The sequence below is a fragment of the Acromyrmex echinatior genome, chromosome 6, assembly GCF_024713525.1.
Source record: "Acromyrmex echinatior isolate Ae372 chromosome 6, ASM2471352v2, whole genome shotgun sequence".
NCBI lineage: Eukaryota > Metazoa > Arthropoda > Insecta > Hymenoptera > Formicidae > Acromyrmex > Acromyrmex echinatior.
This window is the reverse complement of record NC_141857.1, coordinates 9,070,805-9,088,197: the sequence shown is the minus strand read 5'-3', so window position 1 is coordinate 9,088,197 and position 17,393 is coordinate 9,070,805. Positions and strand designations below refer to the sequence as shown.

Genomic DNA, 17,393 nt, shown 5'->3' with positions numbered 1-17,393 from the left:
GTAACGTTTTCTGTCCGTCACAAGGGCCGCAGGGTGTATTTTATTCTCGCCCCTATTCGCTCCTCCAAACAATCCGTTATCCTCGACCGCGAACCGCCCCCTCTGCCACTTTCGAGGCTGAGTTGCTGAGGGCTACCGGCTGAGAGCCCGTCGACATTCACAACTCATTAGAATATGGCATAAAGAAAATATCGCGTAATTTCGAGAAAGAATGGCACACTCGCTCGTGCCTGGCGCCCAATTATTGGTTGTGATTGTGTACCGCCCTTAAGAGTGGCCGTGTGAAGACGTATTTCTGTCACGTTTAACGCCACCCGTCATCCGATCGAAAATCTTGGCTGTGAGTGTGCAACGAAGTTGCGCCACGTTCGTGAGTGTGGTTGCAAATTTGGCACCCAACGTGTGAGGTCCGAATATAGAAACAGAATTTTTTTTTCTTTTCCCAGTAAATAAGAGTGAGGAATCAAATCGTTCAGAATCTATACGTTCTTTACATGAGGTAGCTATATCCTTAATAATAAAGTGTGCGTCGTAACTCAATAAATTATAAAAAATTACGGGAATGCAATATGAATCTTTATAATTTAATTGCAATTTGAGTGCGCGCCTCTATATCGCCCGGTGGCAATAATTAAGTGGCAATCGCGTACTCGTGTATTGTCAATCCCAAACGGTTTTTCGCACACATGGCAGTGCATAGTGCTGTTAAACTTTTGCCAATCTTCTCGCGAGAAATCTGTCATGGGTACATTGTGAAAGTATAGACTTTACACTATACGCTAAACTTCTGAGTTTCTCGGCGAACCATGCAACACAATCGTTATTGCGACGAAAGCGATACACAACGAGTTGCCGTACGAATAATGCGCGTAATACCCGATGCTAAACACGTTGGTACTTATATGCTGACATATTCTCTCTCCGTTTTCTCCAGGGTGCATTCCAGGTTGGCGTAGATCATGAATAGGATACGCTCCTTCTTACAATGATTGTAGCTGAAACTCAACCATTTGTTGTCCTCGCTCGGCAAACCGATGGCGCAATCGTTTAATTTTCCACAGTCTACATATCTACTACGTGGATATCCAGCTTTGCATTAGATGCAAAATAGTGTAGGCATCTGAAAAAAAATATAATTTTTTTATTGTCACAAAAAGATTACAAAAAAATATTTTAAATTAAATATATACACATACCTATTGCAAAAGTATTTCTTGTGTTCATTATATATTTATATATTTATTAATTAGTGAGTTCACGAGGCAGAACAGATCCTTTATCCATATAAAATGCCCTGTATTATTGTTGCATAGACCCTGTACATATAAGATATTGACGTGTTTGGCCCTCTTTCGGTCAGTAAGCCGTAATGGAAGAATTTTTTGCTCCTTGATGAGGAAACATTGATGGAGATGTCATTAAGACTTTCAAATTTTTTAATTTGACTCAATGTCATTGGAAACTGGATACCTGTGAGATTTAGCACTATAGAATAATGCAGATATGATGACTCTCGTTCCGTATGCTTTTTAGCTGGATGTAGAGGCAACCATTGACCAGGCAAAACATGCATTGTCCATAGATCGCACGTTGAGAGCACCGCTCTCTTCATTTTAATTTCTCGCGGGAGTTCGATGCAACATCCTGCTGCAACGGATTGTACTTGTTTACAGTTAAATTCAGGATACTCGACAGCGTCCATCCGCTATCGCATTCCTGAAATTCTTCCAGCAATGCAGGATAGACTGACCACGCGCGACGCGTACCATTCTTGCAAATCGGAAGAGTTTGAAAGAGTTCATAGTTTCTCGTGCTCACACTTTTATTCGCACGTTTATTACCTGATACAAATTCACCATTAAACACTGTGTTTATCTTAATATTATCTTTTTTGTGAATAACACTTTGCACACGTTCCAGCACTATCTTTCTTGCATCTTCGAGGAATTGGCGAGGTTCGATGTGTCCTGAGTTTATTACGGCACCGGTAGATATACAGCTTTCGAACTGTTTCGGCTGTATCAACCTCACGCCATCGAAGTCCCGGCACCTACTTGCACAAAACGTTCATGCACAGTCTTTCAAATTCTCGCGATACGAGCGCTCAACGATTGTTTAACACCAATTGATAATCGTGGATGTTTAGCACGACTCTGTTCCTCCAGATTTGATGAAATTATTGCAACGCTGTTACCACGCACACAAGAAACTCTTCTCGCATATTCAACTGAGCGGCTTGCACTATGAGATCACGCTTCGTTTGATCCATATTAAAATGTACTGTTTTTCACAGTCCATCCAAAGATTTCAGCTTGCGTTATCGAATGACTTGTTACATCAACATGACTGTCACTGTCATTTTCATAACATGAGTCCGCGATACCATAATCTGATTCTGATTCTGATTCTGATTTTTCTTCATCAATTATAAATTTATCTTCTAAATCTTCTAAATCAATTTCTAATTCTTCTTGAGCTTCATATTTTGTTTCTACTTCTACTACATCTTTGTATTCCATCTTATAATAATAAATAAAATTCGAAGAAAAAAATTTGGAAAAATTAAAGATTCGCATATGTATTTCCTTAAATCTTTCAGTTTACTACTGACAGCATGTATACAGATCTCTCTATTTTTATATGTTACTGAGGGTAGGAGTTGCATTTTTGTGAATATTCTTTTTCCATTATCGAATTTTTTACTTTTGTATCCTTCTAGGTGATTCATAATATAGTCTGATGTCTTCTACATCGATAATTAAGATATGTAAATTCCAGACAAAAGACTAAATGGAAATGGAATATTAATGGTACATTATTTTCATAAATAGACATACTTTATTATTGTTGGTATCGATCTCTTAGATAAAAAAAAGGTTTGATATTATTAAAATGCATTCTTAGTGTCATTGTACGGGCTTAATGACAGTTACATAAAAAATTAACTTGCATATTTTTTAAGATAAGTAAAATTCTAGATTGGATACATTGCTCAAAACTCATTTTTGAAAAAAGATAATGGGAACAGACAGACTTTATTGTCGTTGGCGCCGATATCTTTAGATAAAAGAGATTCGATATCATTAGAATGCATTCTTATGATGTGTGTCAATTTGGTATCCTTCGATCACGTTGTTCTTCAAAATGTAATATTAAAAAAATCCCCTCTATTTTAGGGTGTGTAAAAAAAATGTGGAAGAGAACTGTTTAAAAGAAGAGCTCTGGGCAACGTTACCACATCAGTCGTTCAGAGAGCTTCAACAGAGTTCAGACAGCTATTGCTAATTATAAGTGCTCCGAGAAAATAAAATATCTCAAGCCATGAACTATTACGTTCCAATTCAATAGGATGAGGCGTGCAAAAGACAGTAAGTTCATTTAATTTTATAAAATATTTCTGCTTATACGTATTATATGTTATGTATTTTTGTAAGATCTATTTACATGTTTTCTTTTTCTCAAACATCGTCTAGTACATCTTTGAAACCTCGCTACATATCTCGTATCTTGATGAGGAAGTATGCATTGACATCGACAGCATACAAATTTCTGGACATTGGGATCATTATAGGATGTCTATGTCTTATGTGCAAATTGCGATCGGTAATAATCGAGGCAATCTTATCTCGCATGTTTATACCTCATGCTACGTGGAAGATATTCATCGAGAAGCGTGCAGATATCGAGCGATTAATGCAATCCCATCATCATCACTGATTCAAGCTCTAAATATGGAAATTGTTAAAATTTATGATACGAATAACGTGAAGTTAACATTAAATGGCACATATTTGTATATGAAATCAACAACTGTGCTTTTCTTATTTGTTTGAACTTGAGCAATGTATTGAACATGTATTCTATGAACTAAGTCAATATACGCACGGTTAGTAAGAAATTCGAATATTTTGTGTCATTTTTAAGACAAAATTGTATTACTAATAAAAGCGATGCTGCAAGCACTTTGTACAAAATTTATGATAAAAATTCTATAGAATGTGAACTAATAGTCTATAGTTTAGATTATATTGTACATACTGCATTACATGATAAATAAATGTATGTTAAAATATATATTCTTTTCTTCTAAAATTATTTTATCCTTAATATCTTCGCTATTTCTTCTTCATATCTTCGTAGTAATATTGAATTAGTCAATAAAAAAGCGCGCTTGACTATTTGTATTGATAAAAAAAAATATTATTATAATTAGTGTTATTAAGTTATATGATTAAAAATTGATAAGAATATTATTAAAAATCATCATTAAAAATCGTAAATACCATATCTATTTAAAATCGTGTGCAAAAAACAAAAGAGAGCGCAATGGGAGGAAGAGAAAGTGCAAATAATAAGTATAATACCACTGCAATGGATGGAAGAGAGAGAAAAACTGTATCTTACAATGAGTTGGAGAGAGAGGACAATAGTTTAAAGAGAGAACGCAACGGGTGAAAGAGAGAAGGAATAAATTCCTTCTTCCCCTCTAACACGGATGATGCGCTTCCCTCTCCCACGAACTCAGCATCTGTGATTTCGCTTCTCCCTATCCGCACGATACTAGAGCCATCTGCTGGTTCCGTTAGAATCGGTGCTTATATCCTACTTTATAATTGTTTACAAAAAATTTAGATCGATCTACAAAACAAAGATAAAGATAATATCATAAGAGAATATCAGATATCGAATTATATGTTGATAAGAAAGCATAAAATTATTGTCACTACACAATTAGATAGATCGAAATTTAATTCGAGCATTGTAAAAATTAACTGATAATGTAAGGTACGAATAGATAAACATAGCATGTAATGTGAGATGTGTTTATATTTTAATACTAAAAAGGTCCTGATGTAAGGATGAAACATTTGTTTTAATTTATATTTTTCAAGACATTAAATATTAGCACTAAGAACTAACGGTGACTCGTCTTTTTACCTTTGCAATATGAAAATTTTTTACCGGAATACTTTGTCATTCTGATAAAAGATTTTTCATACAAATATAATTATTTAATCATAAGTTTAAATAATAATGTATGTAAAATCTGTGATTAATATTTAATAAAACTTAATAAATCATAAAATGTATATGCGTAAACAAGTATATATTTGAGCATAAAGTTATACTAATTTATTTTCACAATTTTTAAAAATGTTATTGCAACATTGTTAAAATAATGCATATCTACATTATAACAATATTTCTGAAACAGGCAATGTTGCAACGTTGCAGCAACATTGCTACAAACTTCTGTATAAGTATAATAATTCTGTGTAAATATAATAATCTTCAAAATCATATGTTATTTCAAAATAAAAAATTAATTGAACAAATATCTGAAGCTGTTTTGTTTTCTTTTATTCTTAATATGCTTAATTACGCTTAAAAATTGTCTTTTCCCATCAAATTGAAGCGTAACTGTAATATAATTTATGGAGCAAATAGAAAGACTAATGATCTACACTACGCAAAAAAATTAAAGATTCATCTAGTCCTCAAAAATAGATAAATATTCAAAAGAGTGTAACTTCAAAAATAATCATAACGAGATTTTTAGAAAAGCATTTTAAAGCTTAAAATATTTACTTTTAAGATCGGTAATTAATATTTTGATCAGATTGATTTTTTACGGAATTATACAAACAGAAATGGATATTCATCAAATTAACAAATTTTGTACGAACTTTACAAAGGTTTATGGCGTGAAACAAAAATTGCAAACAAATGCGGTTTACAGCAGCCGAAAGAGGGAATCTTTACTTTCAATTTGCTTTTTTATTGAATATTGTACGATTTTTTTCAACAAGTTATTCAATATTGGAGCAAAAATAATCCCTTTTACTTTAATGTTGAATAATTCGTTGAAAAAAAATCATACAACGTTCAATAAAAAAGCAAATTGAAGATAAAGATTCCCTCTTTCAACAACTGTAAACCGAATATTTGTGTGCGATTTTTATTTCACGCCGTAGAAACTTTGTAAACTTCGTACAAAATTTTCAGATTTGATGGATTTCTCTTCGTATAATTCCGTAAAAAAATCAATTTGATCGATATATCAATTACCGATCTTGAAAGTAGATATTTCAAGCTTTAAAATGCTTTTTTAAAAATTTTGTTATGATCATTTTTGACAAAATTACACTCTTTTAAATTTTTGAAGACTAGGTGAGCCTTTAATTTTTTTGCGTAGTGTATTTCATGATCAGGAGATATGTAAGTGTAATTTTAAGCTTTTTTAAAAATTTTGTTATGATCATTTTTGACAAAATTACACTCTTTTAAATTTTTGAAGACTAGGTGAGCCTTTAATTTTTTTGCGTAGTGTATTTCATGATCAGGAGATATGTAAGTGTAATTTTAAGAGAAAAAACAAAGATATATTTTTTTATTATATTATATAATCAGAATAATTATTTAAAAATATAATCTAACACATATAACTCTCAAAATACATAACATAAATTACCAATAATTATAAAACAACTGGATAAATTCAAAAATATTTATAAAATCGAGGGCTAATAAATCAAACGATGGTACTAGCTCTTATGTGCTAATAATTAAAATTTTTAATAAATTAAATATAAATCATAATCAAACGTTTCAATCTATTATTAAATCATTCTCAATGTTAAATAATATTACAAATCTTCAAAATCATCAATACAATTTAGAAGTCTTTATATAAAATCAATCTTTTTTCAATCGAAGATTTCGTGAACAACCATATATAAACCAATAGTACAATACTTGAATATACATGTTGCAATTTTGTGATATTCATCTAATTAGAACAGTTCTTACTAATCCACACCAACTGCATTTTTTTCATTGTAGAATTTTGATGGAATAGATTAATGTTGTATTAATATTATTAAGATGCGGTGGAGTCAAATCTAAGTTCAAACATGCTTTCAAAAACTTAATTTTAACACGTGTTAAAATATTTCTTTGTAATAAAAAAAGTTTGATAAATCACTTTAATAAATAACATGTCTGTAGACATAACATAAATATAACAACTGTGATCTTTTACCAATTTAACGAATATTATATAACTGATATGTATAATATAAGAGGATACGTATTAGGAATGTGATTTAGTTTTGAGAGTTTTGCAAGAAATGGCACATACTAATGTCAGTGTTGTTGATGACATTCTAATCAGCTATTATTTTTTAATGCTTTAATATTACTCCATGATATTTAGTCGTTCACTAACAATAGATTCAGTAAACATCGTGTTTGTACCATTTAAAAAATGGAGCTTCCTAAAGAACATTTTGTTTTTTAATAAAAAAAAACGGTGATTAAAGGTCATAGGACTCTGATAGAAATTTATGGTGATTGCTCCATCAATTAAGACATGAATATTGGTTTTGCCGATTCAAATGTGGTTTCATTGTCATTCAGCAACAAAAATTTAAAAATGCAGATTTGCATTATTATAAGCATTATTGGACGAAAATCCAACACAATCCACTTCAGAACTTGCTAGAGAATTAAATGTTGATGGTACAACAGTTACATGATATGTTATTTAAATAAATCAGTTTTTGGGAAAAAACCCACAAAACTAAATCACACTCTTAATACTACAGATACATTGAATTTATCCAACTATTAATCATGCAGAGATGTTTAGAAGATGCTATTAGTATTTTTTGATCGTTTTATTCTTGTTTAACATCTAATGAATAATATAGACAGAATAACATAAATAGCTATAATGTCTCCCTGAACGTAGCCCTGCAGATCATTCATGAGATTACTCATGATCAGTTCAAAATTGAATGTTACAGACAAGACGCTTTTTTCACTTTTTACTATCCATAGCGTCAATTTTTATCACTTGTACCTAGAAATATATTAAAAAGACATTTATATTACATTACAATAATATATTATTGGTATATTTCTGAAGAATAATAGGAACAGAAATGATATGTTAAAAAAGTGAAATGTTGCTGACATAGAGCTGTATTAATACATGTTATGTTTATCGTTACAAATAATATTATATGTAACGATTCTGACATTCGTGTAATATTACGTAACGTTGTAATTTGCTGGATCATCAATTAAAAAATAATTATTTTCCTTTTTTCCAAAATAATTTTTTATTTTTTAAAAATCAAAAGTATGATTTCTTTTCTACATGTATAGTAACGGAACTTAAATGTTTAAAGTGAAATAAAATAATGACTGCTCCACGATTATTTCCTTTTTACGTATTTCATGACACTTTGTAATTTTTTACTTACGATTGTCTTGCAACCATTATGAACAACGCAATCATCTGATTCGAATGCTTAATATTAAAATATTAGGTAGTCAAATATATGTAGTAACTGATATAGAATTTTTTTGAATAAACTTTTAAGTTTTCTGAAAAAATTCAAAACTAAAAAGTTTACTTATTAGCCTCGGTCTTCTCTAATGGAATTTTAAAGACCGACTATTGTATAAAATTCGATTTAAGGTTAATACGAATATATTATATTATAGTTTCAATTTTGATTTTTAATTTTATAATTTTTTGAACTGATTTTTTATACTAGATTGATTTTATTCATTTATTCTCACCGAATTGTATATTCAGCCGGAAGTTTTTAGTAGTCCAGTGTCCATTCTCGAGAATTCAAACATGTACCTAAGGGAAGGGGATATGTACCGGTGAAGGAAGTTAATTCAGTGCGTCCGCGATAGTATCTTCGCGAACGAGTGCGACGATTCACCTCGATCGAGTACGCACAAGTTTTCTGGCTGCGACGTACGTCCGCCGCGAGGCATCCGTGCGTGCATTTCAAGAGCGATGCATAGGTCAATTTATTTGATCCTTTGATTATCGTGGACTGTTGCACATATATCTGCCGGAGCGACCCGCAAAGGAAAATCTCTTCCCTTCGTGTAAATAAATTGTAAATTGATTCCGTTGATGATGTGCTGCTTATATTCACTTTTCCTGTCTTTCTTTCTCTCGCAGGAGAAACCTGATCCTCTTGCATGCGTGACTTTGAATATTATCTCATCTTAATTAAAAGCAATGTTAATTTCAAAATGATGTAACACTTTTGTGTGTCATTTATCACGTAATACAGTAACTCGTACGATCGTCCGATTTTCTGCATCACATCCGGTTTTTTTTAATCTTTGCATCGTTCAGAAATCGAAAGAGATGATACTTAATGTTGATAAATATTTCTTATTTTTATATTTTGTGAAATATACATATAATTTGTAAAGCATAAGTGACTTCCGGAAGTGAAAATGTATTACAACGATATCAATATCGTGGAGATTAGAACATTATATAATAAACACGTAAGAAATCCTCTTGCTATATGTAAATACACAATACTTTTCATCATCAAAATTAAATAATCAATTATTAATTATCAATTAATTTTTAATTATTCTATTAAAATTATTTATAAGAACATTAATTTACAGATATACACATATATATATAGTATTTTTGTCTAAAATTTGAAAAGAATTTAAAAAAAAGTATTTTAACTCTTTTCAGCCTGACTTTTTTCCTAAGAATAATTAGCATTTAATTCATATCTTACTTAATAAAGGTTTTAAAAGTCGCTGATTATGAATCTGTAATCAAAATTTCAAAATTTAAAATGGCAGATCCAATGTTGGACCAAAATGTAAAATTTTCTTCAATTTAAATTAAATTTTATTTCCCACATCCTCTATCCCATGCTTCAAGAAATTCCTATGAAATGTAAACTGATTCAGCCTTTTTTATTTATTTTCTCATCTGCATTAGATCTGACATCTTGAATTTAAAAATTACGACTTTAAATTCGTAATTAGTGTCTCGAGTTTCACTCAAATTTAACAAAATTTAATCTGCCAAGTGGGATCATTTTAAATGTTGAATTTTTTACTACAAATTCGTCATTAACGACCTCAAAACATTACAACTTACAACAAAGTTTATCATTTTAGTCTGTCATATTGAATTCGTAATTTGAAATTAAATAGCGATTTATTTGTATATAACATTTATTGTCCTTCAAAATGAGCGCAGAAAAAATTCGCTATCTTAATTTTTGCGAAAGATATATGTATTTTTAACTTTTATTCCATTTTATAATTATAATATATATTATAATTATATAATTATATAATTAGAATATTTGACGAAGTGTGCAGATCAAAGAGTGAAATTTATGAGGATATTGATTTTTTTATAAAGAGTCCTATGCTTTATCTTTAAAATAAGCCTAAAAAGAAGCTATTTTTATTTTTGTGAAAGATATTTTTTAAAGAATCATGACATACATATGAGGCATTCCATGTCAAATCGGGCACCTCTGAAATATCGTCATTTTTAATTTTTTTTTTAATTTATTGACATATTCTACAGATAAAAATATGAAACACATGTTTCGCGCGCGCACGCGCACACACGCGCGCACACACACACGCACACACACACACACACACACACACACACACACACACACACACACACACACACACACACAAAGTTTAACGTTTTTTTGTGAAGTTATTTACGCTTGTAAGTTGCAGAAATTCATGAACGTTGCTCATGCGAACATTCAAATTATTATATCGTCGAAAACATTAGTCGTACAAAAAATGCAAGAGACAAAATTTAAAGATCTTAAATTATTCTATGGATAGGTTATTTTTAATTTATCATTTTCCATTCGAGTTCCATTTTGTAATTTTTAGGATTACACTTCATAATTGAAGTGGGAATATAATGATATTTTTACAAAATTTTTTAATTGGTGAATCGATGATGAAAAATGTTAAAAATTGTAAATAAATGAAAAATGATTTATCTGATAAATTAAAAATAACCCATCCATAGAACAATGTAAGATCTTTAAAATTGATCTCTTGCATTTTTTTGTACAATTAATGATTTCGATGATATAATAATTTAAATGTTCGCCTGAGCGACGTTTTTATATGAATTTTTGCAATTTACAAGCGTGAATAACTTTACCAAAAAAATCTCAAATTTTATTCGCGATACACATATGTTATATTTTTATTTGTAGAATATGTCAGCAAATTTAAAAAAAAAATTAAAAATGACGATTTTTCAAAGATGTCCAATTTGACGTGAAATGCCTCATGTCCCACCAAACACGAAAGGATTTACAGCAATTTTATTAAATAAAATATTGTATTTTAAACAATTTATCGTTTTTTAAAAAAGCGTTAAATAATAACAAGAGAAGACAGTAAACTGATCTTTGCGCCAATTTCGATGAAACTCTTAATTGGAAGAATTATATAAACTAAATTCTCCCGAATACAATGATATTCTTTAGGGCAGACAGTTAAGTCGTTTGCAATATTAAAGAAGAAAGTTTAAAAATGGTCACAATTAATCCTAAATCAACACGTAAAGGACACTGTTTCTTAAAATATACAAAAGAGAAAAATAACTTTTACAACGATATAGGAAATACAGATGCATGATATTATTATAAGTAATTTAAATATTGCATTTTAAGATGTACAATATTTAGAAAAAAACTAAAAATTAATATTGCATTTTTGTTTTTATATTTTTGTATGGTCAGGTATATGTAAATTGTCATACATATATATATATATATATATATATATATAATATATATTTTTTAATTTGTTGACATATTAAATTTTTAGGTATTGGCTTTGGATTAATTTCAGCCATTTTTAGATTTTTTTCTTTAATTAGTACAAAACAAACGTGCGCTACGCACACGCTATTTAGCATTTGACGTTATTAAACTTCACTGTAACTTCACTATATTATAATTCTTCTTTTTGACAAAATTCATGCACTTATTTCGTGAAGGAAACAGTTGTATTGTAAACAGTTATCAATGCAACCGTCATTCACCAAGTAAGCGCATAAAGAGAACCATCAGCAGGAAAAGAGGCAATAATATACTTCGAGAGATTCGAGACATTCGATTTTCGATGAATTTTATCAAATAGAATATTTTAGAAACGATTAATCGTCGGCTTCTAAATAAGGTCATCTGCACTATATTTATAGAAATTCATTAATATTATCAAATTTCATCGAATTCAATAAAAGTCAGGTCTTCCATTATAAGATATATGATATAAATTTATACATTTTAAATGCTTTATTATAAGTGTACATGTAAGAAATATAATAAAGTGAAATAAAGTAAAAGAAATGTAAAAGGAATAACAAACACAACGTATTAACAAATTATTAAATCAGACGATTTTTTTCGATAGATGAAAAGACTCCATAAAAGCAATTCGGCATGAATTTATTACGGAGCTCTCGAGCAACGCAATTCGTTGTATTAATCTCACTGATCATTATCAACGCACGATCTTGCGTCGCTGAATCGAGTGGCGAATATCTTCAGAAGGCGATGATTGAGCTTCAGGAATTAAATGTGCCTTCAAATAGTCTAACGATGTACGATCGATTGTCGTCGATGAACCTAGGTTATCAGCAGGGCTATCATGATTACAACAGGCATCGCAAGATCAGTATCAACAATGTCCATCAAGGCGTGCAAAAGACAATTGCAGATGTGCCTGTCGAACCCGCGGGCAGCATTATACAGCATTACGCAGTACGTATAAATATTTAAACACAGTACTTAAACGAATCTAATTTACAAAGAAATGAAAAGGATAAATTAGAAGAAATTCTCATAGAGATTTATCTTATAAATGCACTTTAAATCTTTGGCAGATTGAAAACGTGATTATTATTTCTTCACATTTCTTTTTTTATCTTTTATATTTATTATTATTATTTTTTAAATTATCTTTTCTAATCTCACTCTCTGTTTAATTATTAATTTTTAGTAATCTAAAAATTTGATCCTTTGCCTTTTTTCTATCTTTTTTTAATTATTATAATGCTTAAACAATCGATTTTTTTAAATTCAATTTTTTTCTCTAAATTGTTGATCATTAGTAATCTGAAAATTTGAACATTATTTATAATTGTCTTTTCTATCATTTTCCATTTTTTTATTTTTAACTTTTTGAAATATTAATTTCATCATTTTTAAACTCCTTTTTAATTTTGTTATTAATCTTTGGTAATTCAGAAATTTGATAATTCTTTGCGATATTTTTATTGGGTTAAGGAAAAAGTCCCTTTACAAGTTAGTAAAAAGACATTTCCCCATTAATATAATATATCTTTCTCAAAAATAATTAAAATTTAAATTAATAAAAAGGATTTTAAAACTTGAAATCTCTACTTTCAAATGGTTATTGTATTTTTTTAATTTATGTTAAATTATGTTAAATAAATTTTGTAATTTTTACATATTAAAACTACAAACTGAAAAAAAATAAAAAATTTCTTCTCACTTTATAGATCTGTACTTAAAAAAAATTTTGAGCAAATTTTCGATTATCTATCATAAAAGCTTGAAGCTTTCCCTACAAAATCATTTTTTTTTTAATGTTCCTACGATTTTTTGTTTTTGAGTTATTTGCAAATTAAGTAAAAAGGAACATTCTGACTTTATTGCTCGTAATTCCATTCAAAATCATCGTAACGCAATTAAAAATATAGATTTTTAAAGCTGAGATTGCTCTATCAAATGATGTAATTACCAATTTTTTTTAAATAGAATATATTGGTTGCTAAAAAAGTTTTTCCAATTTGTAAAAAAACTTTTTCCCTAACCTAATATTCCTTAACATTTATTTCTATTTTTTAAAAGCAGATTTCTTTAATTTCAATGTTTTTTCAACTTTAATTATTCCTTTCTAGTAACCTGAAAATAATAATTATTCATAATTATTTCTTCTATCTCTGACTATTTATTTTAATTGTTTAAAATGTTAATTGTTTAAAACGTTAATTTATCAATTTCTTCTCTAATCTGAATGTCAGGCAGGCGACTGATGTTTGCAAATTTTCCAGGTACGCGACTCCACCGCTGTGACTAGTCACCCGAAGATGAAACAACCGGAGCCGCTGGCGTTCACACGAGCGGAATTGGCCGCATTATACAAAAAGGCCTTGGAAAAAGGGTCAGCGATCAGCGTAGCGTCGTTGATGCATACTCTTAATGCCGCGGGCGGCAATGGCAACGGCAACACGCCGTCCGAGACTGGTCATCCGCAGCTACCGGTCAAACCAATGTACAACTATTACTTCTTCCCATTGAAAAGTTTCGCGTCTGAGCTGCAGAGAGATCATCACCAAGCCGCGGTAAGCGAAAGTCACGGATCCGTTGCGCCATCCGTTAGGAGCGAGATTTTTCCCGGCGCAGCAATCCGGTGTAACCAGATTTTACGCAAGTGTATTAGTATGTCCGCTAATTTGATTTATACCGACATAATGCTAATACACAAGATCAACGTAGCTGTGAGTGAACTTGTGCGACGCGAAACATACCTATTGCTTAGATTTATTTTTTCACAAAATATTACAAATACTTAAGGAAGTCTCATACATTAAAAAACCGAAAAAAATGGTGATTTTTCATGAATTTTTTCAAAAAAATGATTAATATTTACCGTTTAGGAACTTTTTGCACGTTTTAATATAACTATTGTAGAATACACATAAATTTTTAAGTGTAAAAAAAAGTATTATAAAAATATAAATATTTGGTTTGGCGCCTTGCCACAACGTTATGGTTTTCCAACAAAAATACATCCTAGTGGGTATAATTTTTGTTGAAAACAAAAAATTAAGAAATATTGTAATTGCTATAGCCTTTCATCTTAAATAAATCTGAAAAATTTTTTAAAATATATAAATTAAAATTTTGTGCGACTTTGAAAAAAAAAGTTACGATCTTCACTAAGTAGTAGTTTTTTTATGCAAAAAAAATATTAATGTTGATTTTTATTTAATTTTTTAGATTCATCAAGAATTGGTTGATTATTAACTAACTAACGAGCCCTGTAAAAAGTGAATTGATCAAATACTTTTTTTTCAATTGCATACACAAAAAAAGTTGAAGAATGCAAAAAACAGATTTTGAGAAAAACGCATTTAAAGTTTTCAATTTATTTCTTGAATACTTACAGTGCTCGGAGGCTAATCTGTTATTCCAAGAATATACAATAAATCTTCAACCTCCTCATGGAATTCATTTTGAGCATTTGAGTATTCTACGAGTTACTTGGACTTCTCTTGTACTACTAACAAGAGAATCGATCCTCACTGATTTTAATGAGTATTTATACACTGCCGTAGTGAATTAATTTCATAGCATTTTGGATATGTTGAAAAGATATTAGATCTATATTTCTTATTTGTACTTATCTCAAGATTTAGGAGGTAAAACCTCCTAAAAAAATCATTTTTCTTCTTTCGAAGTGAATATCGAAACTATAAGAGATAAAAATATTTTCCAGAATGAAAATTGAACAGCTTCGAAAGTACTTTAGAGCTACACTTGTCAAAATTATCGCATAGATACATTTATATCAAAATTTCGCATAAATTCAAATATTCATAAGCGTAACTCCGCGAAAAATGGTCGCATATAAAAGTTTTTTTTTTTCATTTTCAAGGGTAAAGTACTTTGCAAAGCTTTCAATTATTAAGGATTTTAAATCTATCCTTACCCCTACCTGACATTTTTTAAAAAATAAAAGATGTTTTATATATATATATATATATATATATATATATAATATAAAGGAAGGACCGCGCACGTTTCTTATGGAAAAATGTCCTCGGTCAAATTGCTCCGTTTTGAAATATGTTGTACTTCTTGTGATTCTGAACAAATATCTCCATTGCAACATTCACATAAAATCAACAGATAAAAAAATATAGCGCTTTGAAGTCACAGAATTTGAGTGCCGCCATATCTTCTTAAGATAACTTGATGACTTTTTTTATATGTAATAGGTATACATACGCATGTATTTTTGAATGGAATTTTCCGCGTATACACACATTCATTACCTTGTCCTCTTACTCTCCTTATTCTTGTTTTTGTCTCATATGTGACTGGTTACTCGCATGACGTTCGCGCGTGATTGCATGTCGCACGCGAACAACCGCTGCGCGCTTTGTTTACATTTAGTAAATCGCGTATTTTCTTGTAAGTAAATCGCAACTCACAGTACAAAATAAGCGATCACCACGAAAACATAGATTTTGCACGAATTATATTTTATCTTCAAAACGGTTTATCTATATATAATTATTATATACGTATTAATACATAATTAAGAATGAACGTTCTAGTATGAAATTCTATCGTAATAGAATTCTATGTTATATATGTGAACAAACTTGTGTCATGCGTGTAATGAAACAGATTAATATATTTCAGCAACAGAAAATTCAATTGTGCATAACTCATCAAGAAGATCTGAAGAAATCTCCAGCTGACATAAATGTTAATTCTTCTGTTTGTGTTAACTACGATAACATTTTAAATGCGGCAATAGAAGACTTAGAGTGTGATCCAAATGCTTAAGACTTAATATTCTAAAGAAAATTAGGATTAATTCTGGTATGATTGTATTTTAATAATCTTGTATTTTAATAACTGCACTTGCACAATTACGTCATTTATCTTTAAAATGTAGGATTCAAGTTTTTATCGTTACAAATATTTATATTTTTATATCAACTCAATACTGTGAACGTCATTTAGATAACGAGGGGAATCTTTTGACAATCTTATAATCGGGTTTACGATTTATCAATCGACCGTACAAGCTTTAAACGGTACTGAGGTAAGCAATTTTTTCAGGGTCTTTGTAAACAAATAAATGATAATAACCGAACTGTTTTTGATAATATAAATGCTTTTAGTTGATGAGTTTTCTGTAATAAGTCCCATATCAAAAGAACAATTTGAAAAAATGTTTACTTTTTGCGTTCTTGTTGCTGTTAATGATACACTCAGATATATTTCCAAAAAAGACTTATTACTATTTCTAAAATGCATTACAATCTTCCGATGAATTCTTGACAGTAATTTTCAAATATTCTAATATAATAGGATCTAATATAATATATGGAAAAATCATCTAACTTTAAAACTTTAAGGCAATTCTCTATGCATAAAAGGCGTCATCTAGTTAAACCTGTACTTGTAGTTGCTCCTGATGAATTTATTCTTGATATACACGGATCTTACTTTTCTAACAGCAGGAATTCTAACAATGCAGCAATTCTTAAAAGTGAAGAATTTGACGATTAATGGACTTAGAGGTTACAAAAAGACATAATCATTGCAGACAGAGGGTTATTGTGATGTCCTTTTTTGGAAGAAGAAGGAATTGATTGTAAGATTCCACCTGTCCTCAAAAGAGGTGAATTTCAACATACTACAAAGGCAGCTAATGAATCTCGATTGATTACAAAATCTAGGTGAGTAGTTGAAGCTCGAAATGGACACATT

The 17,393-nt window shown here is 29.9% G+C and overlaps 1 protein-coding gene across 13 annotated transcripts in view; it reads left to right on the top strand.

The window, feature by feature from the left end:
• Positions 1-8,604: 8,604 nt before the first annotated feature.
• LOC105150384 (uncharacterized) overlaps positions 8,605-17,393 on the top strand; it is a 126,758-nt gene continuing 117,969 nt past the window's right edge. For 4 of the 13 annotated variants that reach the window (XM_087407435.1, XM_087407432.1, XM_087407434.1 and 1 more), the window contains exons 1-6: positions 8,617-9,330; positions 12,268-12,617; positions 13,934-14,224; positions 16,314-16,496; positions 16,641-16,722; positions 17,141-17,362. In XM_087407435.1, the coding sequence (XP_087263561.1) occupies positions 12,297-12,617; positions 13,934-14,224; positions 16,314-16,460 (759 nt within the window). In that variant the 5' untranslated portion in view covers positions 8,617-9,330; positions 12,268-12,296 and the 3' untranslated portion in view covers positions 16,461-16,496; positions 16,641-16,722; positions 17,141-17,362. Of the gene's footprint in view, positions 9,331-12,267; positions 12,618-13,933; positions 14,225-16,313; positions 16,497-16,572; positions 16,723-17,140; positions 17,363-17,393 lie in introns of all 13 variants that reach the window. The other 9 variants (XM_087407426.1, XM_087407427.1, XM_087407437.1 and 6 more) reach the window with 8 other exon arrangements.